Source organism: Herpailurus yagouaroundi, unplaced genomic scaffold (genome assembly GCF_014898765.1).
Source record: "Herpailurus yagouaroundi ecotype Mexico unplaced genomic scaffold, PumYag 188, whole genome shotgun sequence".
NCBI classification, from domain to species: Eukaryota; Metazoa; Chordata; class Mammalia; order Carnivora; family Felidae; genus Herpailurus; species Herpailurus yagouaroundi.
In genome coordinates, this window is record NW_024412419.1 from 23610800 (window position 1) to 23632989 (window position 22190).

Genomic DNA, 22190 nt, shown 5'->3' on the forward strand with positions numbered 1-22190 from the left:
GGCTATGGAGAGAAAACAGCTACAGCTTGGGAGATCTGCCCTGATGTGCCAGCGTAGAGCAAGAAGCTGATGAAAGCCCTTGGATAAGCAGTAGATAATGGAATTTTTTATATTAGACGATGGAATTTTGTTGTTTATATTTTGCTGATAATTTTGCTCTTGGAACTGCATTGCGGAGGTCATGGTGAGGCTTTTGCGGGTTGGAAACAATTGGAAATGGGACTGATTGGAACAGGGCATGTCAGAGAGTCCTCTGGGACTGAAGCACAGGGCAGCGAGAGAGAGAGAGAGACTGAAGAACCTGGGATCTTGGCGCCCTTTATGGGGCTTGACAATGGGATGGAAGGGCACTTGGTGTCCAGGCAGATTTGGTGGTGAGATCTTGCTAGATGAGGTCTTGACAGCAATACTAGTGGTGTGGGGATCCTGGTCACTCTGGTGATAGTGTGGAGGCCACAGGAGGTTACATTCCCAGCTTCAAAGCATTCATATGAGATGTTTCAAATTTTCTATTTTTTTTTTTCATTTCTAGATACTGCAAAAAGCCTTTGACTTCAAATTGCACAATTCAGATAGTGACACCTGGGAAAGGCAAGAAATCAACACCAAAACCCATTCCTATTCTAGCAGCTGGGTTTTGCTCAGACAAAATGTCATTGTTGCTTGTATACGGCAATTGGTTTCAGCCCACCATTGAGCGAGTGGTACGTAGATGCTACTCTGGAGTAAAGCAAAATAGCATCAACGTGGACATGAAAAAAAAAGATGACTGGAGTGATTCATTGGTCTGCTTATTTGAATACTTAAAAAGAAGTCGTGTATTTTCCTGTAACTGAAGGATCTTTCACTGGGTAGTTTATTTTAGTTTGTGAGAGCTATGTATATAATTTTACTTCACCTAGCATATCAAATTTTTTTTTTTTCAGTATATGAAATTTATTGTCAAATTGGTTTCCATACAACACCCAGTGCTCATCCCAAAAGGTGCCCTCCTCAATACCCATCACCCACCCTCCCCTCCCTCCCACCCCCCATCACCCCTCAGTTTAGCATATCAAATATTTTAATCCTTAGTCAATATGAAAAATTATTTCAGATATTTTATTCGCCTTTTTTTTTTGGTATTCTGTCTTTGAAATCTGGTATATATTTTCACTTACGCACATACCTCAGTTTGGAATAGCCACATTTCAAGTGCTCAATAGCCCCACATTTACTAACATTTTGGTCAGCACAGGGTATGAATGAATTTTACCCAAGTACCCAAAAGATACATCTTAATAAAAGAGCCTTTAGTAACAGTACTCATTGAGTTTTCTAAGTGGAAATGTAATGGGTAGTGCAGTTTACTTAACTTTTCTGAAAGTTTCTTTGGAGACTTTTGGTGAGTTATGGGTGTGTCCAATAGGTGATTTCTTTAGCTTGCATTTATACTGCTTTTATTCAGTAAGGCCTTCTGGGAGATGATGAGTGAAATATTATGTGCCCAAGCAAACTCTTGTGGAGTTTATTTTACTTTTTAAGAATTTAACACATGGATATGGTTTAATAAAAAAGGGAGAAAGGTATTAAGCTATAAACGTAACTCTCTGTGCTGTACCTGGACCCCCTAACCGTCCTCTGAAGATGCTGCCATTGTTTCCTGTTTGTTTTGTGTCCTACCAGATGCTGATTAATTATATGGGCATAGAACAGAGAATTACATAAAACCTTACAGGCTTATGGGTAACATGTACTTTGCTGCATCTGATTGTCGCCCTTGTAATGGCACATCAGGATTTAGAGATCCACCTTATAGCAATTTGTTCAGCAAGTCTTTGACTTGCTTGTGGAAAGTATAGTGGGGGGACCCTAAATAGCCCAGATTATTATTTTTTTTTTTCAATGTTTATTTATTTTTGGGACAGAGAGAGACAGAGTATGAACGGGGGAGGGGCAGAGAGAGAGGGAGACACAGAATCGGAAACGGGCTCCAAGCTCTGAGCCATCAGCCCAGAGCCTGACGCGGGGCTCGAACTCCCGGACCGCGAGATCGTGACCTGGCTGAAGTCGGACGCTCAACCGACTGCGCCACCCAGGCGCCCCCAGATTATTTTTTTACAAGGGTGACAAACAGGAATCTTTAAAAATCTGTTATAGTTTAAAAACCTCTTCATCTTTTAAAACTATACATGTGAAAAATTTGAGCAGTTCATAACTGAAAAAAGTACACATTATGCTTAATATCTTCAGAGTTGACCCACTTTTCTCTGCTGCCATCAGTCTGAGTAGTGGTCAGTCTGAGTGGCTGAGTTTTGTGGGGAAGCTTTCTATACTTTTTTGTATTTTTATGAAAATGCACAAGTACACATTGGCTTTTCATGTTATTCTTATTCCCAATTGCTTTGTTTGACATTTCTGCCCCCTTTCTTCCCCCCTCCTTAAAATTATATTCCCAGGCTTTAAGTTCCAAAGAACCTCACATGTGTTTAGTAAGAGACATTTCAAACTGCTGGGCCCCCAAAGTAGAGACGGCTATAACAAAGGTGAGTGCATTTCGTATTAGAAGTTGAGAAAAAAGAGATTTGGGCGAATTGAATTGTTATATAATATTATGTTTAGACTCTTTAATACCCTCCTTATGATCTTAACAAATTGGTGAGATTAAGTTTTAGGTAACAAGATTATACAACTTCTTTCCTGTGCTTTTGATTTGTTGAATGAATGAGTGAATAGACAACTAAAAGTTAAAGACTTGGGAGTTAGTCCTTTACCCCGTGTGTGATCATTAAATAAATACAACATTTGTCAATAACTTATTTTGCTGATTTCAGCATTTAAAGGAGGAATCCTGTATTTAAGGATTTAAAGCCCTAAATGATGGGTTTGGAATTAAATACCATATTTAAGCTTATCATCATGATTTTTTATTTTGAATATAACATGGCATCTACATGTAGATACATGTTTGGCAGTTTAATGAGGAAAAAAAAAAAAGCCAAGACCTGCTGTGATGACATCCATATATGGTTTCGCTTCTGGCTGAGTTTCAGAGATGACACCTTTCTCTTGGCTGTCTGAGCATTTCTGGCAAAGCTGGATTACTGGAGGTGGTAGTAAAATGTACAACTTCACTCTCTAATGTTTTTAAGTAATCCTTAAATGTTGTTTTTCCTGGTTTTTACTCATGTGCTATTGAAAACCTTAAAACTGTAAACTTTCAAATTATAATTTGGAAACTTATTTACTAACATTCAATTAAAATTTGTCTGTAGTTCTTATCATATTAAGTTAATTATGTTAAGATTTTCCAGTAGAAAAATCAATTAAAAGCTGTTAGTTTTCTTTGGGGCTAAATCTTACAAGGACTAAGGCATAATTCCCTTTGTCACATGCCGGCTATTCCTTTTTAACAGGTGAGAACACCAGTGATGAATTCTGAAGCAAAAGTTTTGGTGCCTGGGGTACCTGGTCATCATGCAGCTATCAAACCTCCTCCTTCACAAACTGAGGAGATAGAGAGCAAGAGGAAATTAGGGGAAAATGAGGTAATAAAATCACTGACCATTTTTGAGTTTGAAATGTAATATTACTCATGAGACTAACATTATTGGGTAGAGCCAAACTTGAAACTTTAGGAACTTAGCTAAGATTGCTGCTGGTTCCCTCTCTCATCCCGAGCAGCACAGGTTCAGAAATTCCAAATTGTAACCCGAGGCTTCTACTTGGCCACTGTTAATGGAGAAGACAGACTCTTACTAACTAAAGAGGGTGCTGTTTTGACCATTGTTAGCAGTCAGCTGGGTCACATAATTGAATACAGTACCTTAAGCCAGGACTTGCTGTGATGATTTCCATTGGGTTTCGCATGTTGCTGAGTTCCAGTGATGCCTTTTCTCTTGGCTGTCTGAGCAGTTCTGGCTAGTTTAGTGAGTGTTGGCCTTTAAAAGTGGTCATCACTATAACCTCTTCAAGTGCTTACAACCTTCATTTTTTCTCAGCTCCCTAGACCTTCCTGTGGTTACTGTACTTGTCTCTGTAGACCTTTTTCTTATGTGTCACCCTAAATGATGTGAAATTTTAATTGTTTTATCATTAGAGAAAGATTATGTTTCTTTACCTGATTTTAAATGTCTTCCTTTGTAGGGTGTGTGGGGGGATGGGGCTGAGTAGTTGTTCATTAAAATTATTCCTTAGTAACATGGTATATGTATTTAAAAATAACATGCCAACTTTCTTTAACTTGGCGTAGATCCAATTATTTAATTTCCTCCTGCCTTTTTTGATTTTTATGTTAACCTAAATAGGAGGCTTTGCCAAAGCCTATTTGCCATAGTAGTCACAGAGTATTTGTATTTTGATTTAGTTACTAAGAGGCAGGCAGAACATGGTTGTTAGACTTGTTTTAATAAGAGATAAGTTCTCTACAATTGAGTTTTTGTGTAGCAAATTGCATCCTGTTTATTTACACTTAAATTTTAGATTCTTTTATCAAGGGAACTTGATTTAGTAGAGCATAGCATCTTCTAGAAAATCATCATTTGGAACTACTAAAACGAAAAATAGGAAAAGACATTTTAAAAATTGTTTTGGGAACATAGTTGTCTTTATTTTTCATTTTCTTTTGATAATTTTCCTTTTTTACAGATGTGAGGCTGATAACCAGGGGTAGTTCTAGAAGGGAAAGTTCTTTTGATAATAGGTCTTTTCTTGTGCTTTAGTAATAAGATACCAGATCTGTGTATTTTTTGAATCTTCTTTAGAGAGATGTTTTTATGAATTACATTTTCAAATCATGACTTCTCATGCACTTCCAGATCACTAGGATCTGGAACCTTGGATTGCAGATAATACATTGGTCTCCATCATTGGCTTTATGGTAGTAAGATCTTGTTGGAATGAGAAAGAGCTTGTTTGTGTTTTTCATTGTGAACCAGTCAGTGCTTTTGTTTTTTGAGACATAGGAACAAAGTAATTCGACCAAACTACTTTAGGCCTTGTCTAGATTAACATTAATAGATCATTTCTGTTCTGCAGATTAGCATTGAAGAGCGCCTGGGAGCACTGGATATAGATACAAAGAAAGAGAAGGATGACCTTCCACAGACAAATAGCTTTCCAGTTCTTCTCACACAAGGATTAGAAAGTAATGATTTCGAAATGTTAAATGTAAGTATTATAGCAGTTTTTAAAATGAATTAGGACACTTAATTTTTCTTAGAAAGTGATTGACATAGCACACTCAGACTGAAGAGTCATGTGATAAAGCTGTTTTGAATTTAATATTTTGTGAGTTTAGTCAAATACATATCACTTGGTGGCACTATACAGACAGTCACCAACCTACAAAGACATTGTATTAAATTATTTTGAACCTGGAATGCATTTTCTCATAGAAATATTGTTCTGAATTGTTATTAGGTCTTAGGCTTTAGTTCACAAAAGCCTTTATAAACATAGTGTAGCTGAATTATAATACTCAGCATTCTAGATCACAATTTATATTTTTTTCTGTAGGAAAATGCGTTCCTGAGTTTTTACTCTGGATTCCAGAAACTTATTTCCCCCTGGCCGTGAGAGGGGGCGGTGAGGTGGAACCTTGGCAATGGGTAGGAGGTTTGGGGGAAAAATTGAAGAGGGTTGGGGGTTATCTTGTGAAGTATTTAGAGGTAAAATACTAGAAATTTATATAAGGGAAGCATTTATTATTTGTGTGTTTGTAAGTTGGTGACTGCTTGTATGAAGTGACTTAATTAGGTCCCCTTAAATTCCAGAATGTAACAGTGATCTGTACAGAAAATTGAAGTGTAAAAATTGGATTTAAGCACTGCCTAATTAGATTAAAGCAGTTTACATTTTCTTAAGTGCATTTATTCTTAGTGACTCAGCAATATTATGGTGCCACTAGTATTGATATGCCTTTTAATATGTAACCTGTGAATAGCATCTTTCTGATTTATATTTTGATCTAAATGGGAATATCTTATATTTGTGTTTAAGGTGACTTTTGCATAAAGGGGACATTACATCCTAAAACTTAAAATTGCTTGTAAAATAGTTTGTAAGTGTATGTAATTTGGAAGGTGGATTTTAGTTTAATATGGATAGAAATCTAGGTGAAAAATAAGCTGTAGAAAATAGCTGACAGTTTTTAAAATACACTGTTAACTTACCTGTCGTTATTGCCTCCTTAATTGTGCTTTGAAACCTTCCTCAGTAGTATAACTAAATCAGTTCCCATTTTTTTTTTTAATTTTTTTTCAACGTTTATTTATTTATTTTTGGGACAGAGAGAGACAGAGCATGAACGGGGGAGGGGCAGAGAGAGAGGGAGACACAGAATCGGAAACAGGCTCCAGGCTCCAAGCCATCAGCCCAGAGCCTGACGCAGGGCTCGAACTCACGGACCGCGAGATCGTGACCTGGCTGAAGTCGGATGCTTAACCGACTGCGCCACCCAGGCGCCCCCCCATTTTTTTTTTTAAAGAAACATTTCAAAACATTTAAAAAATTATTACAGTGGACCACCATGGACTCATCACTCAGTTTCAGAAATGATCAAATCTAGCCAGTCTGTCTGTGATGGTTTCATTTATCTGCCCACATATCTTCCCACATTATAGTGAAGATATCTTTTAGAGACATCATTTTATCCATAAATAAATCCCTGTTCCACTGACAATAGCAAGTCCTTTTAAAAACAACCACAATCCAGGGGCGCCTGGGTAGCGCAGTCGGTTAAGCGTCCGACTTCAGCCAGGTCACGATCTCGCGGTCCGTGAGTTCGAGCCCCGCGTCAGGCTCTGGGGTGATGGCTCGGAGCCTGGAGCCTGTTTCCTATTCTGTGTCTCCCTCTCTCTCTGCCCCTCCCCCATTCATGCTCTGTCTCTCTCTGTCCCAAAAATAAATTAAAAAAAAAAAGAAGGAAAAAAAAAAAAAAAAACAACCACAATCCAGTGTGCCTGGGTGGCTCAGTTGGTTAAGCGTCTGACTTCGGCTCAGGTCATTATCTCGTGGTTTGTGAGTTCAAGTCCCGTGTCGGGCTCTGTGCTGGCGGCTTTCTCAGAGCCTGGAGCCTGCTCTGGATTCTGTCTCCCTTTCTCTCTGCCCCTCCTCTGCTCATACTGTCTCTGTCTCTCTCAAAAATAAATAAACGCTAAAAAAAAAAAAAAACAAAAACCCACGATCTATTATCACACCTAGTAAACAGTAATTACTTAAAACCATCAAATATCCATCAGAGACCATCAAATATCCCTGATTGTCTCATAAACTTCTTTAGTTTTTATTTTTGCTTCCTTTAAAACAGGATCCCTGTGAAGTCCACACAGTATTGGGTAGATATATGCCTCTTCTGTCTCTTGCAGTTAATTTTTTTTTTAGAGGAGCTGAGTTATTAGCTGCATAGAGACCTCATAGTCTGTATTTTGTCTCCTGCAAAACTCCATTTTATTGGGTCATTTAATCAAATAAATGTTGTCATTAAAAAAAATTTGTTTTTAACGTTTGTTTTTGAGAGAATGGGACAGAGCACGAGTGGGGGAGTGGGGGCAGAGAGCGGGATGGGGGTCGGGGTGGGTGCACACAGAATCTAAAGCAGGCTCCAGGCTCTGAGATGTCAGCATAGAGCCCAACCCGGGGCTCGAACTCATGGACCCCCAGATCATGACCTGAGCTGAAGTCGGATGCTTAACCGACTGAGCCACCCAGGCGCCCCAATAAATGGTATCATTTAACATGTTCCTCTGTCATATTTTCTATACACTGGTAGTTGTATCTCAAAGCTTGTAGAGATTCAGGTTAGAATCTTTTGGTACTTCAAAGTTGACAGTGTGTCCTTTTATTAGGTGTCACAGTTTTTGGGACAAATGAAATGATGTTTATAGAAGCACTTCTTAAATTATAAAGCATTGTACACATAAGACTTTCTCATTATTGTATTACTTAAGTAGAAGTAATTGGAAACTAGAATCCTGAAAAACTGGGTGCTGGAAAAGACCTGTAAATGTTATAGTGAGGGCTTAAAATAACCCTTAAAAAAAAGTATAGAGATTTTCCCATACTGTATTGCCTGGGAGATGCATTCACATATTCTGTACTTGACTCTAAAATAAAAAGCGAGACAAGTTAAAAAAAACAAAACTTTTTTCTCCTAAAAATTGTCTTCCCCATTCCTCAAAGTGACCTTATGAGGACACATGAAATATAGTAGGAGGACTTAAAGAATGAAAGAAGGGAGGTAGCAATGGCAGGGATACATCATGTGACTATAACTGAGGTTAAGAATCCCCACCTTAGAGGGGTATCTGAGTAGCTCAGTCGGTTAAACACCAGCTTCGGCTCAGGTCATGATCTCACAGTTCGTGAGTACAAGCCCTGTGTCAGGGCTCTGTGCTGACAGCTCAGAGCCTGGAGCCTGCTTTGAATCCTGTGTCTCCATGCCATAGAAAATTTGACGTTAAACTTGTGGCTTTAGGAAGGTGGAAATTTGACTCAAAAGAAAAGGCTATAGCTTATGAAAAGAGAAGAGAAGCCAAGTTATTGGCACCCAGAAAAGATAGAGATTTTAAGATTTTTAAAAATTTACTTAATTTTTGAAAGTGCCATTTATAGTAGTACCAAGAAGTTAAATGTATAAAAGATGACTCTCTCTCTACATTGAAAACTACAAAAATTGAGAGAAATTAACAAAGATTAAAATATATAGATATCTAAACCACGTTTGTAGGTTGAAAGATTTAATATTGTTAAAATGAGGAATTTCCCCCACATTTGTGTTTTTAGTGCATTCCCAATTAAATTTCAACATCTCCAAGTAAAATTGGAGGACTTACCCTACTTGATTTCAAGATAAAGTTACAGTAATTAAGATAGTTTGGTATTGGTGAAAAATAAGTATAAATTAAGAAACCACAATAGTCCAGAAAAAGACTACACACAATTGATTTTCAATAAATGTACTAACTTGAGTTAATTGAGAAAGTAAACTCTTCCCAACAATTGGTCCTGAATCAACCAGATACCCATATGGGAAAAAACTGGTCCTGAATCAACCAAATATCCATATGGGAAAAAACACATCTCAACTCTTACTTCATGAAAGTCGTCACAAAATACATAAATGTAAAACCAAAACCTGCAAAACTTCTAGAAAAAAACAGGATAAAATCTACACAAAGTTTGTGGATGAAGTCTTAGATGGCTTCCCAGCAAGCCATCTACAGGAAAAAATGGTCATTTGGACTTCATGAAAGTTGAAATCTTTTGCTCTTGAAATGACACTGTTAAGAGAGTGTGGGAAGGCAAGCTGCAGGCTGGGAAAAAATGTTTGCAACTCCTTCATCAGACAAAGGATTCATATCCAGAATACACAAACATCTGGATAATGAGACTCAGGTCAAAGAACCATTGGTAAAGGTGTGAACAGATCCTTCACAAAAGAATTCAAATGGCCAATCAGTGCATGTATACGTGTTCTGTGTCATTAGTCATCACAGATGAGCAAACTGAAGTGACAGTGATGTGATGCTGCACACCCATTATTGACCCATAAAAGACAGTTCCTCTGTTGGGGAGGATGTGGTGCAGCTGGAATGTCCTGTCATGGTGGTGGGGATATAAAATGGTACAGCTACTTTGGAAAACAATTTGGCGACTTCTTAAAAGTTAAGGATTTATTTACCTTAAGACCCAGTCATTCTACTGCTAGGTATTTACCTGGAGAATCAAAAATACGTTCATATAAAGACTTGGACATGAATGGTCATGGCAACTCTATATTTTAATAGCCAGAAACTAGAAAGAACCTATCTTTTGATTGGCTTAAAATCTTATCAGAAAGTTGATAATTGTAAAAGTTTTGTTGCTAAGTGTGATTTTAGTGTGTTTTGCTCAATCTTATGTGGTTATAACTCTAATTTTATGTAATGATGGTTTGGCAGCTTCTCTAAAGTGGCATATATCTGTATTTAAATGTATAGAGGTGTTCTGTATTATATCAGAATTTGTTCATAAAGTTTAAAATTTGTAGAGAAGAAATCTGTTTATCATATGCCCTGATTCCTGAAGATTATACTTGCCTGATAGCCATGGTCATTAACATAACATTTTTCAGTCAGTCCCTCCAGCAGCCGTCATTCACTAAAATTCAGTTTGTAGTTTGTTTGGTTTTTAAAATCATTTTTACTGATAGTTTCTCCTGTAGTGACCTTAGCTTCTGAATATGCTTATCTTTATATTTCTTTTATTTTCTCACAGAAAGTACTTCAGACTAGGAATTTAAACCTAATTAAGAGGACTGTATTAAGGATGCCCCTGCATGCTGTTATTCCATTGTTGCAAGAGGTAACTGAATATTCTTTTCATTTTAAGGTCCTTACACTGTGAATTAAAGAGAATCTGTATAGAGAAATGGATTTGCAGTATATAAGCAAGCAGAGTGTTTAGAGTAGATGATAGATCTACTTAAATAAGATGGACCTAATCCATATTTTTTCTGTGTATTTTTTTTATTGAGATATAATTCACATATCATAAGATTCACCCCTTTGACGTGTACAATTCAGTGTTTTTTAATATATTCACAGATTGTGTAGTTCTTACCAAAAAAAAAAAAAAAAAATCCTGTACCATTTAGCCACTCCTCATTCTCCCTTACCCTCAGTTTCTGGCAACCACAAATTATTTTCTCGCCCTGGATTTGCCACCTCTGAACATTCATTCATATAAATCCTAGCCAGATTTTTTTATCAGGTAATTACTCTTATTGTGGGAAGTATTCCTAGATTATGTTTGTTGAACATTGAAGAATTAGGAAATTTAGGAATTGTTTAGGAATAGTGATTTCCTAATAGTCTTTTCTATATTTTCTTTGTTCTTCTGGATGTTATGTATTGTGGGAATTGGTGCAGATTTGCTGCCTCTGACGTACTGTTGCTAATACTGTTTTTCTCCCCCTCAGCTTACAAAAAGATTGCAGGGACATCCTAATAGGTAAGATACTTAGGTGACTTAAATTGCTTTGATTTTATAAACATTTTAAAGGTGACTGTTAAAAACAGCAATTTCTGACAGCATGAAGTTACATAGTGGGTAGCCCCAAATTCTAAGTAGGAAGACTCATTAAGGGTCAGACATTGCTCTTCCTACTTACTTGAAGGATTCTTATTCCTAAGATTTTAGTATAGTTTTCTCCTTTCTTTTAGGAAACTCGTGTTTGGTGTTTTGTTTTATTATCAGGTCATTTAATGAATTAGTCTTAAGATTTCATCCTAATCATATATAAAATTGCCATTTGTAGAATTCTCCCAACCTAAGATAAGGAAGTATTTTATATGACTGAATTTTGTGGGTCTTTCTTGTTAATAATCTGATGATTAAGTATATAAATAGGAAGTTGGTATGTCAAAGATCCTAAGCTTTAAGTGTAGTATTTTCGGTGCTATAGTATATAATAAAGTTTTTCTTTTAGTTTTCTTCCCCCTCATAGACTCCAGTAGTGTTTGGAGCTCACAAAGAAAAGCCAGATAATTCATCGATTAGGCCGAGCTTATACATTTTTTTTGGTCTGTATTTGTCTGTTAATGTGGCATGGAAATCTTTTGCTATTTGTACCTGATAGTGAGTAGATGTTCGGGGTAAAATGCAAAGTCAGTTAAGCCCAGTTTACTGAGCCCATAATTACTGTCTGTTAATTATGAAGTAAAGTATGGGCTTTATTCTTGAATTGTTTTAGAGGGAAGGGAGTTTTGTCCTCTTCCAGTCCATGTAACTCCCCCCTCACAATCCCTCCAGAGATGGGTATATTTCAGATCTCTGATAGAGTCTGAAGGGATGAGAAGTCAGTGGTTTATTTCGTAGTGTTGTTTTCACAGGACACAATTTATGGATCTTCACTTGGCCTGAATTCTTCTAATATTACAACTCAGTTGTATTTAATTTTGAATTTGTGAATATTTGTTTACTTGGGTTTTTTTTTCTTTTTTTCAGTGCTGTTTTAATGGTTCAGTGGCTAAAATGTGTGTTAACGGTCCATGCATCCTATCTATCCACAGTAAGTCGTCAGCTGTAGTTGGCTTTGATAAAGATTATAAACTGAGGGGTTAATAGAACCATCCTCTCTCCAACTGCTCTTCAGCCATCAGCTGCTGCTTTTAAAGATTTTATTTTTCCCCAGGTGTGTGGTGTAGTAATGTCCATTGTTGCCTTTTGTAAATTGGCCTCTTTTTTTGCCCTGGGTTAAAAAAAATTTTTTTTTTTTTTCAACGTTTATTTATTTTTGGGACAGAGAGAGACAGAGCATGAACGGGGGAGGGGCAGGGAGAGAGGGAGACACAGAATCGGAAACAGGCTCCAGGCTCTGAGCCATCAGCCCAGAGCCTGACGCGGGGCTCGAACTCATGGACCGTGAGATCGTGACCTGGCTGAAGTCGGACGCTTAACCGACTGCGCCACCCAGGCGCCCCTGCCCTGGGTTTTAAAAGTAATATTCTGTAGAGAACTTTGAAAAAATACAGAAAGGAGAAAAGTAACATACTGACTTATTAGCCTTTAGATGTAGTTTTCTATGTATGTAACCTGTTTCACAAAATTATTTTTACTTTGTATGTATCTCTCCCCTGTCCTACCTTGTCCCAGGACAATAACAAATAGCTTGTGGTAAAAATGAAATTAAATATTTAATACATGTCATTTTGTAGGACTGCTGTAAGCTCTTGATTATCTATGCAAATGGGAAGCATGGAACATAAAATCTTAACACCAGAAAAAAACAATTTTATGTCATAATATGAATTGTGTTCTTTGCCACATCATCAAATCAGTTATATTTTAAGCTAGAAATAAAATTATCCAATTTACTTTTTTCTTTAATTTATTATTTAGTGCCATTTAATAGGTTTTCTTAAGAAAATTCTTAATTTTACTCTTCCTTTAAACAATTTTTTTCAATGTTTGTTAATTTTTGTGTGTGAGAGAGCATGAATGAGTAGGGGAGGGGCAGAGAGAGTGAGAGAGAATCTGAAGCAGTCTCTAGGCTCCTAGCTGTCAGTGCAGAGCCCAGTGCAAGGCTCAAACTCATGAACTGTGACATCATGACCTGAGCCAAAGTTGGACACTTAACTGAGCCACCCAGGCGCCCCTATTCTTACTTTCTTAACACAGTTTCATCCAACTTCGCCTGGTCCCTTGTCCCTTGTTCTGTCTCAGGCTCCTTTCCCCCTTCATTAGTTTGAAATTGGAGAAACAATTGGATAACCAGCAGTGTGTTCTTTGTGTCTGGGGAGAATTCGCCAGGATGTTAGAATGTGGGGAGGTACGCTGTTGGGTTTCCCAGGTTGCAGAATCTTGGGAGGGCAGTTGAGGGCAGTGGTGAGTGGAGTGGCTGATTGGCATCTCATGGGCAGGCGCAGAGTCCCACAAGCTTCAAGACTTGGGACTGTGGCTGGTAAACCGGGCAGCACTTATTTTGTGACCTCATTTACTTGTTTAGAAGTGAAAAGAGCCCTAGGAGGCCTTGTAGTGAAATTCATTCCCGAATCAACTCCTAAGGTTGAACTGCTGGAGTAGTAGTTGTGTCATGTTCACAGTCATGGCAAAACAGACCAAAGAAGCGTGGTATAGAGAGGACTCGACTGCCAAGAGTTCTCTCACCTCAGAAAACAGTGGTTTTCCTTCTACATTTCCTTCCTTTCCTCCTTCCTTATCAGGTATCTTTACCTTCTTTAAGCCGAGGGACTGTGCTAGGCATGGGGCTTAAGTAATGGACAAGACACTCAGATACCCATATTCCTGGAACTTACCTCCTGAATAGGGACAAATAAGAGATGATGGTAATTGGAATGTGATCATGTTAAACTTTGTTTTATTCTTTTTGTGTCTGTTTGCTATTTAACATGTAAATGAAATACTCTTATTTGTGCTAAATCGTCAGTGATAGGAGGACAAGTAAAGGCTAATTAAAGGGCAGAGTAGGGTCCATTTTTTTGTTCCTATGGAGGGACAATTTAATCCGTGCTTTAATTCCTTAAGCATGGTTCATAGGATTCATTAATAGGGAGTATGTTTGAAATACGATAAGGTCAGCTTCGTACTGTGTTGCTCTGTTGTGCTGGTCTCTGGTCTCTGGAAACTGGGAAGAGCTCCCTTCAACTTGCTCTGAGGACTTATGGTAGAAGTAGATAATGTGATACTGTCAGAGTAAGTTTCAGAGGAAAGTCCTCTTTATCCCGGAGATATATGGTGGGGATGTATATATTTTTTAATGTTTATTTATTTTTGAGAGAGACAGAGTGCAAGCAGGGGAGGGGCAGAGAGAGAGGGAGACACAGAATCTGAAGCGGTGTCTAGGCTCTGAGCTATCAGCACAGAGCCCGATGCGAGGCTCGAACTCCTGAACCATGAGATCATGACCTGAGCTGAAGTCTGATGCCCAATCTACTGAGCCACCCAGGCACCCCGGGGATATATCTATTTTTTATTCAGTGTCTCATTTGTATTGACCTTCTCTAAAACCTCATGATCAGCACAAAGAACAGCACCCTCCCCTGCTTTTTCTTGAACTACCTTGTGGTTTCTTCTGACGCTGTATCATTACTTAACAAAATCCATTGTTTTTTTTGCCATTAGGACATTGAAGGCCTACAAAAATCTGAGATGTTGTTAGGCTGTGTCCCAAGCAGACACTGCCACTGGATGTGCAAGCAGATACTTGGGGGGCAGTGGCTGAATACTTGGGTGTGTCTGAGCATGATTTGTATGTTTGTTATTTATACTTTGTCATGATGGTATGACATCATCTTTTTTCTCTCACTAGTTGCCTGATCTGGTACCCCAGCTGGGGACACTATACCAGTTAATGGAAAGCAGAGTAAAAACTTTTCAGAAACTCTCCCACCTTCATGGAAAGCTTATTCTTCTGATTACTCAAGTGAGTAAATCAAATTGTTTTGTGCTAAACTTTGGATGTGATAGGAATACAGGGAGGAATTGAAAGCCGTGTGTTTCAGCAAGAAATTGATAAATGTTAATAACTCGGAAATGTTATGTATTCGATCGTAAGTAAACCTAATTGTGCCTGTTTTCCGGAGGGGTTCTCACTATCCTATTTCAGTTGTTAATATGCTTAGGACAGTTGTGCTATGAACAAGTTCCAGGCACAGAAAGAAATTCTGATCACCTTACAGGGTTTTTCAACTTTTACAGAGTAATTCTTTATCGTATTTGGCAAATTTGCTCTTTGCTCTGTATTTGACCTGTATCGTATTAAGGCCATCCACCTTAGTGGTTGAGGGCAAGTTTACTGTGAGGAAGGTGGAGTGTGGTGGGGGTTGCGATACTTGAAATAACCGTGTACTCTGTTTCATGATAAAACCGTATTGTCTTTCAGGTCACAGCTTCAGAGAAATCAAAGGGAATGACTTGTCCTGAGCAAAAGGCAAAATTGGTATATGAGGAAGGTAAGGTTTGGGGCAGTGTAGAATTTAGAATTGGAACATTCATCTTTTTTTTTTTTTTTTTTTTCAACTTTTATTTATTTTTTTGGGGACAGAGAGAGACAGAGCATTAATGGGGGAGGGGCAGAGAGAGAGGGAGACACAGAATCGGAAACAGGCTCCAGGCTCTGAGCCATCAGCCCAGAGCCCGACGCGGGGCTTGAACTCGCGGACCGCGAGATGGTGACCTGGCTGAAGTCGGACGCTTAACCGACTGCGCCACCCAGGCGCCCCGGAACATTCATCTTTTAACTTTGAATTCTCTTATCTTATTTTAAAGAACATGAATGTGAATAAGATCATGCTTGGCACACCTTCTGTGGCAAAATACAATCAAATAAGAAAAGAGAAGGCACAAATAAAATAGAGTAACAAAAAGGCATTAGGTATGGAAGAGATGAACAGAAGTAGGAGAACACTGTGAACAAACTTTAGGCCAGCACATTATGACCCTAGATGACAATAGGTAATTTCTTAGGAAACATTAATGACCAAAGTTGACTAAATAAAAAGAACTAGAAACCTTGAATAAGCTGATGACCCTAAAATTGGTTTAATCAAAACATTTGCTCAAAGATGCCAGGCATAGAGTTTTTATAGGTGAATTTTGATCAGTCTTTCAAGGAATAAGTCATTTTTGTTACAAACAATTTTGGCATTTTATGAGTCAAAACCAGATAAGGATATTAAGAAAACAACATTTTAGACCATCTTCAAATATCCTGAGTAGCAGATTATAGAAGTGCTTAACTAAAATACCAAGTAGAATTTATTTGAAGATTGTAAGACAATTTAGCATCAAGGATTTATTAATGTAATTACTACATTAACTGATTAATAGAACACTATATACGAATAAATCTAGAAAAAGAATTCCATAAAATTCAGTCTTTATGTCATTATTGATAATCTAAGCAATCTACAGATTTAAAGGAATTCTCTTAATCTGTATCAAGGCAGAGTTTGGAAGCATTCCCATAAAGTCAGGAACTAGACAATAATGTACTTTTTATTGCTTCTGGATATCCTGCCTAGTACTGTATGAAAGAAGTGAATTCTAGAACATTGGACTTGGCAGTTGTTAACCATCACAACTTAGAAAATGCAGCAGAATCTACAGTTATACCATCATGAATGAGATAAGGAAGTAAGTTTACTGGATATCAAGATCAGCAAAAAGGAATCGGAATCAGTAGCATTATTATGTTCCAGTAACATATTGTGTGTCTACTAACATGTTTCCCAGTCAGGAAATTTATTAGGAAGAAGATCTCATTCATAGCAGCAATCAAAACTATGAAGTCCCTAGAAATATATCTAAAAATTAAACAAACCTTTATATAGAGAAAATTACAGAACATAATTGAAGGACATAAAAGCATACCTGAATTAATTAGACTTCATGTGCATTTTTCCAAATTTTATTGAGATACAATTTACCCATGACATTATATTTTTTTAGGCGTGCAACATAATGATTTGATACATGTATGTATTGCGAAATGGCCACCATAATATGTTTAATTAACATCCATCACCATACATAGTTGCATTTTTTCCCCCCTAACAATGAGAACTTTTTTTATTCTCTTAGCAGCTTTCAAATAAACTGTACAGTATCGTTAACTGTGGTCACCATGCTGTACATTATATCCGCAGGACTTCTTTATCTTATAACTGGAAGCTTGTATCTTTTAATTTTCACTCATTTCTCCCTACCCTGCATTCCCCATGTCTGGCAACCACCAGTCTCTTCTCTGTAAGTTTTGTGTTGTTTAGATTGCACACATAAGTGAGATCACACAGTATTTGTCTTTCTCTGTCATACTTATTGCACTTAGCCCAGTACCCTCAAGGTCTATCCATGTTGTCATAAATGGGATGATGTCCTTTTTTAAAAAGCTGAATGATATTTAATAGCTGAGTTCAGTGGCTGAATGTATACCACATTTTTTTTAAACATCCATCCATTCCATCAGTGGACTCTTAGGTTGTTTCCGTGTCTTGGCTGTTGTAAATAATGCTGCAGTGAACATGGGGGTGCAGGTATCTCTTTGAGATCCTGACTTTGTTTCCTTTGACATCTACCCAGCAGCATAATTGATGGGTCATCTGGTAGTTTTATTGTTAATTTCTTGGAGAGCCTCCATACTGTTTTCAGTAATGACAGTACCAATTTACATTTCTACCAATAGTGCATGAGGGTTTCCTTTTCTCCATATCCTTGGCTTAAGTTTTTAAGGATGGATTTTGTTAAGGTTTTGGTACTTTGTCCTCCTCAGTGAGATCTTGGTGGAATAAAACAGTAAATGTACTTTTATGCAAATAAGAGTATTAACTTAATGTTACTTCTTAGGTGGATGATAGCTGAATATATTTCTAAAAGTACATTCAGGAATCTGATTCTATTTAGTTTTTAGGGCTCTGCCCTCTGCTTGTTGATTACAAACTTAAGGCTGGGTTTTCTCCTTGTAGAGTCTTCTGAAGAGGAGTCAGATGATGAAATAGAGAAGGATTCTGATGTGAGTGATTTGTTTCCTGTTACATAAATCTGCTTTTATATCCTTGTGTTCTGTAAGGACGAGGACTTAATGAATGCTTTCCTTATTTAATATATTTCTACCAGGATAATTGGGATGAAGATGAGGAAGATAAAGAAAGTGAAAAAGATGAGGATGTTGATGAAGAGGAGGAAGAGGAAGAGGAAGATGCTGAAGAAAAAGACGAGGAAAATGGTGAGGACAGAGATGTGGCAAGTGAGAAGGAATTAAATGGAGATTCTGATTTAGATCCTGAAAATGAAAGTGAAGAAGAATGAAGATGGAAAAGAAGCCAGTGGAACTATGTAATCTCTGGCTCACCTTGCCCAGTGCTGCCGAGTTCTCCTGGGAGGGTTGTCTCTGGGACGGATGCCAAGGACCGTTACACATTTCCAAGTTCCTCATGGTGGTTCCCATGCCATCTTGCTGTCCTGAGCACCCCAGACTTAGCTGTGTAAATAAGAGTGTTTCATTCAAATGTTAATAAACTTTACACAGTAAATAGACACATTTTCTGCAATGTACTGACATGAGTGTCCAATATATGGTATATTTTTATAATATAATATCCTAGTATGGTTGGTTATACCAAGAATTGATAGGAGTGAAGATGAAGACCTTTCCCTTGTAGGGTTTCAAGAACTGGACTTTGTGAAGGAGTCAGCTCTTATCTCAGGTCGGTATCTCTCGTCAAATCCAGATATGAAGCAGCACTAGTGAAAACAATTTTTAATTTGGTACATTTTCATAAAATATGAAGGGATGACTAAAGATTCGTAGTAAAAACGGTTGCGATTTTAAAAATTAAATATCAATTTCCCTAGCTTGTCTGTGAATGGTGGTGATCTGATTTGAGTCAGTCTGAATATTTGGAGTGCTTCCCCTAAACAGCCATTTATTTTTTAATCTGTCATGTGGAATATTTTTTTAAAACACACAAAAAATGATGGTAATTAAAAAAACTAAAGAATTAGCCATATTAAGGATTTTTCTTGACTGCAAGTTGCCTGTAAAGAATCATCAGTGTATAGATTTAGAAGTATCCATTACTTGCAACTTTTTAAAAAATTCAGTTATAGCTGCTTTTGAAGAGGTTTTCACTTTTATTTAAATTACTAATGGATCAAAGAACAATTGTTTATTTTTTTCTCTTTGGTTTTAGATATTAATGATAACCTTGTTGGAATTTTTTTCCAAAGAAAATATTTTTATAATTCAGTAATTTAATGTTTTCCTTCCTTTTCATTACCCACTCTTGGCAGTGTTAGGGTATCTGTTTACCTTTAAAATTATAAATCTGACTCAAGATTTTTTAATGTATGTATAAATAAGTATTTTGGTGTGCAACAAAAGCCTTTTCAAATTATCAGTACCTTTTTTTTTTTTTTTTTTTTTTTTTTTTTTAATTTTAAAGAATGAGCCAGTATTTGTTCAGTGCTCTCTAGGGAACATGCAGATGGGAGCTCAACTCTAAGGGAGGGCTGGGGAGATGGGTTTATTTTTACCACCTGTGAATATGTAAAACACAAAACCATGATCTCTGAGGGACTTTTTAACACCAGTGGCAGGACAAGAGATTTCTGTGCTCAACTAATGGAGCCGGAGCCATATAGGCATCTTGGGAAACAAGTTTGAGCCAGCTACTGGTGTAATGTACAGTTATATTTGTCTATAAATGGAACTGTTTATGGCAATTTAATACCATTCTCTTTGTAAAGTGAATAAATATTCATCTTTACCCAGTCTTGTCTTGTGGTGTATGTAGAGGAACACAGCCACCTATTTGGGCTTGTGTGAAGGTTTCAAGAAAGTGATCCTACTCCGCTAGCGTTAATAGGTACACTCTCAGGGTTTGTTGGAAAACCTGGAATTTGTAACTTAGTGAAAGAACCAGGAACTTTGAATTGGGATGCAGCCCCGCTGGCTGAGTCGTGCTCCCACAGCCCGAGGCTGCAGTGGTGGTCATGGTTTCCTTGCACCTGACTCTCCCGGGAGAAGTAAAGGACCATGTGTGTAGTGATTGCTTACTAATTATTGTTGGGGTTAGACAAATCTGGGGCTTAATTATGCTTGTTTCAAAGACGTTTCTAGTTTCAGGGTGTTTTTCACCATTGTCGTTCCACTCCTAATCCAGGGCAACCGCGCTTTGTGTGTGTGGTGTTGTCTTTTCTGAGAATAATTTTTCCTCCCAACCTTTTATTTTGAAAAGTTAACCCTACATTCCTGATCAAGGATTAACACATTGTATTTGGTTGTGGTTACTGCTCTGTTAATCCAGAATATCCCCCTTTGTGTGTGTGTGTCATGATTTTGATATTTAAATGATTCCCATAAATAAGGCTGTGTTGGAGAAATGTTTTACCGTCTGGATTCGTCTGATTGTTTCCTTGTGGTTAGATTCTGGTTTAGGGGCGCCTGGGTGGCGCAGTCGGTTGAGCATCCGACTTCAGCCAGGTCACGATCTCGCGGTCCGTGGGTTCGAGCCCCGCGTCGGGCTCTGGGCTGATGGCTCAGAGCCTGGAGCCTGTTTCCGATTCTGTGTCCCTCTCTCTCTGCCCCTCCCCCTGTTCACGCTCTGTCTCTCTCTGTCCCAAAAATAAATAAACGTTGAAAAAAAAATTAAAAAAAAAAAAGATTCTGGTTTAAATGTTTTTGGCAAGAATACTAAATAGGTAGGGGTATCAGATTAATTTGTAAAGAAGTCTTTGGGTGTAGATGAATATACAGAGTATATGTTTTGATGTAAGTAGGTATCAAACTTAGGTTTGGGACTTTTGAAGTTTTAGTGCAGCGGGGCTCTTGGGGTGCAGAAGTGGAATCGTGGTAGTGAGAACACTGGGTATATTGATATAAGGCTGTTCCCTTTGGAAATTAACTCTCAGCATTGTACATTCATTCATTCAACAAATACTGATTGTACCTACTCTGTGCCAGGGATTATGTAGTTGCTTGGCATACATCACTGAATTCTGTCCTGAGAAGCTGTTCTACCAGAGAGATAGGCAAACACAATGTGTAAGAGCAAGTAAATTCTATGTAGTACGTTAGATGGTGACTTAATGGGGGGGAGTTGGGGGTGGGAGAGTGTAGGCTGCAGAATTAAATACATAATCAGGATAAGGTTTGTTGAGAAGGTGAGGTTTGAACATAGACTAGGAGGGGTGAGGGAGTTAGCAAGTGGGTATCTGGGGAAGAGTGTTGTAGGTGAGGAAACTGCCTGAGCAAAAGCCCTGTGGCCAGCACCTGCCTGTGATTGTGTTGCAGCAAGATGGTCAGTGAGACAAACGGGGAGAGTACATCAAGAGGTTAGCAGAGGTAACGAGCAGTCAGGTTTCATAGGGCCTTGCAGGCCATTGTTGGCACTGGTTGTGCTCTCACTGATAAAGTTGCAGTGTTTGGGCAGAGGAGTGCTATCTGGCTTATGTGTTGAGAATTTTGTATCATTCTGGTGCTATGTTGAGAAATCGAAAAATTGTATTCTAATAGGCAGAGACCAGGAGGATGCTTTGGCAGTAATCCAAGTGAGAGATGATGGTGACTTAGACCATTGTGGTAGTCTGGGTTTGGTTGGCTTCTGGGATTGTTTTAAAATCAGAGCTAATTGGATTTCTTGTGAGGTATGAGAGAGGATGAGTCACGGAAGACTACCCAGTGTTTTTTGCTGGAGCACCTGGATGATGCTATGGGCAGAGCAAGTTTAGAAAAGTAAATCAGGAATTGAGTTTTGGACATGTTGAGTTCTAGATGTGTAATTAGGAAGGCACATACCTACCCAGTTGACTTGGCGAAAGTGAGATGGAGGTGGAGGTTTGGTATTGACATGTATGTGACAGTTAAGCCACAAGACAGCGTGAGCTTCCCATAGAGCGCTTGTACATAGGAAGAGCACCCAGGCCTGGGGCTTCAGCATCCGAGTACAAGAAGAGAAACTTCAAGGAACGCATCCAAGAAAGCGTGACCATGGAGTAGGAGGGGCTGATGTTTATTTACTCTTCATTCTCTTGAAATCTGAATTCATGACAACCTTCAGCTGTGATTCTTTCAACTGTTGGTGATATTACTGGTGTGTCCTCCCAGGCCACAGTGTTCTTTATGATGCCCTTCATGACCATTTGTTGATCCCTTCTTTGAAGGCAACTCAGGTGTACAATTTTTTTTTAATGAAGGAAATACATTTTTT

The 22190-nt window shown here is 38.1% G+C and overlaps 1 protein-coding gene and 2 non-coding genes across 4 annotated transcripts in view; all 3 read left to right on the forward strand.

Annotated features, from left to right (window-relative positions):
• The window catches only part of WDR43 (WD repeat domain 43), a 47080-nt gene extending 28546 nt beyond the window's left edge, over positions 1-18534 (forward strand). The window contains exons 8-18 of one of the 2 annotated variants that reach the window (XM_040496403.1): positions 533-704; positions 2439-2525; positions 3396-3527; positions 5017-5148; positions 10237-10323; positions 10940-10971; positions 11968-12031; positions 14792-14905; positions 15365-15434; positions 17946-17992; positions 18097-18534. In XM_040496403.1, coding sequence (XP_040352337.1) covers positions 533-704; positions 2439-2525; positions 3396-3527; positions 5017-5148; positions 10237-10323; positions 10940-10971; positions 11968-12031; positions 14792-14905; positions 15365-15434; positions 17946-17992; positions 18097-18288 — 1129 coding nt within the window. In that variant the 3' untranslated portion in view covers positions 18289-18534. The other variant, XM_040496404.1, reaches the window with a different exon arrangement.
• On the forward strand, positions 2985-3064 carry LOC121044643 (small nucleolar RNA SNORD53/SNORD92). The gene has a single exon (XR_005797405.1). It is a non-coding gene; the product is annotated as a small nucleolar RNA SNORD53/SNORD92 (small nucleolar RNA).
• On the forward strand, positions 3819-3894 carry LOC121044644 (small nucleolar RNA SNORD53/SNORD92). The gene has a single exon (XR_005797406.1). It is a non-coding gene; the product is annotated as a small nucleolar RNA SNORD53/SNORD92 (small nucleolar RNA).
• Positions 18535-22190: the final 3656 nt, after the last annotated feature.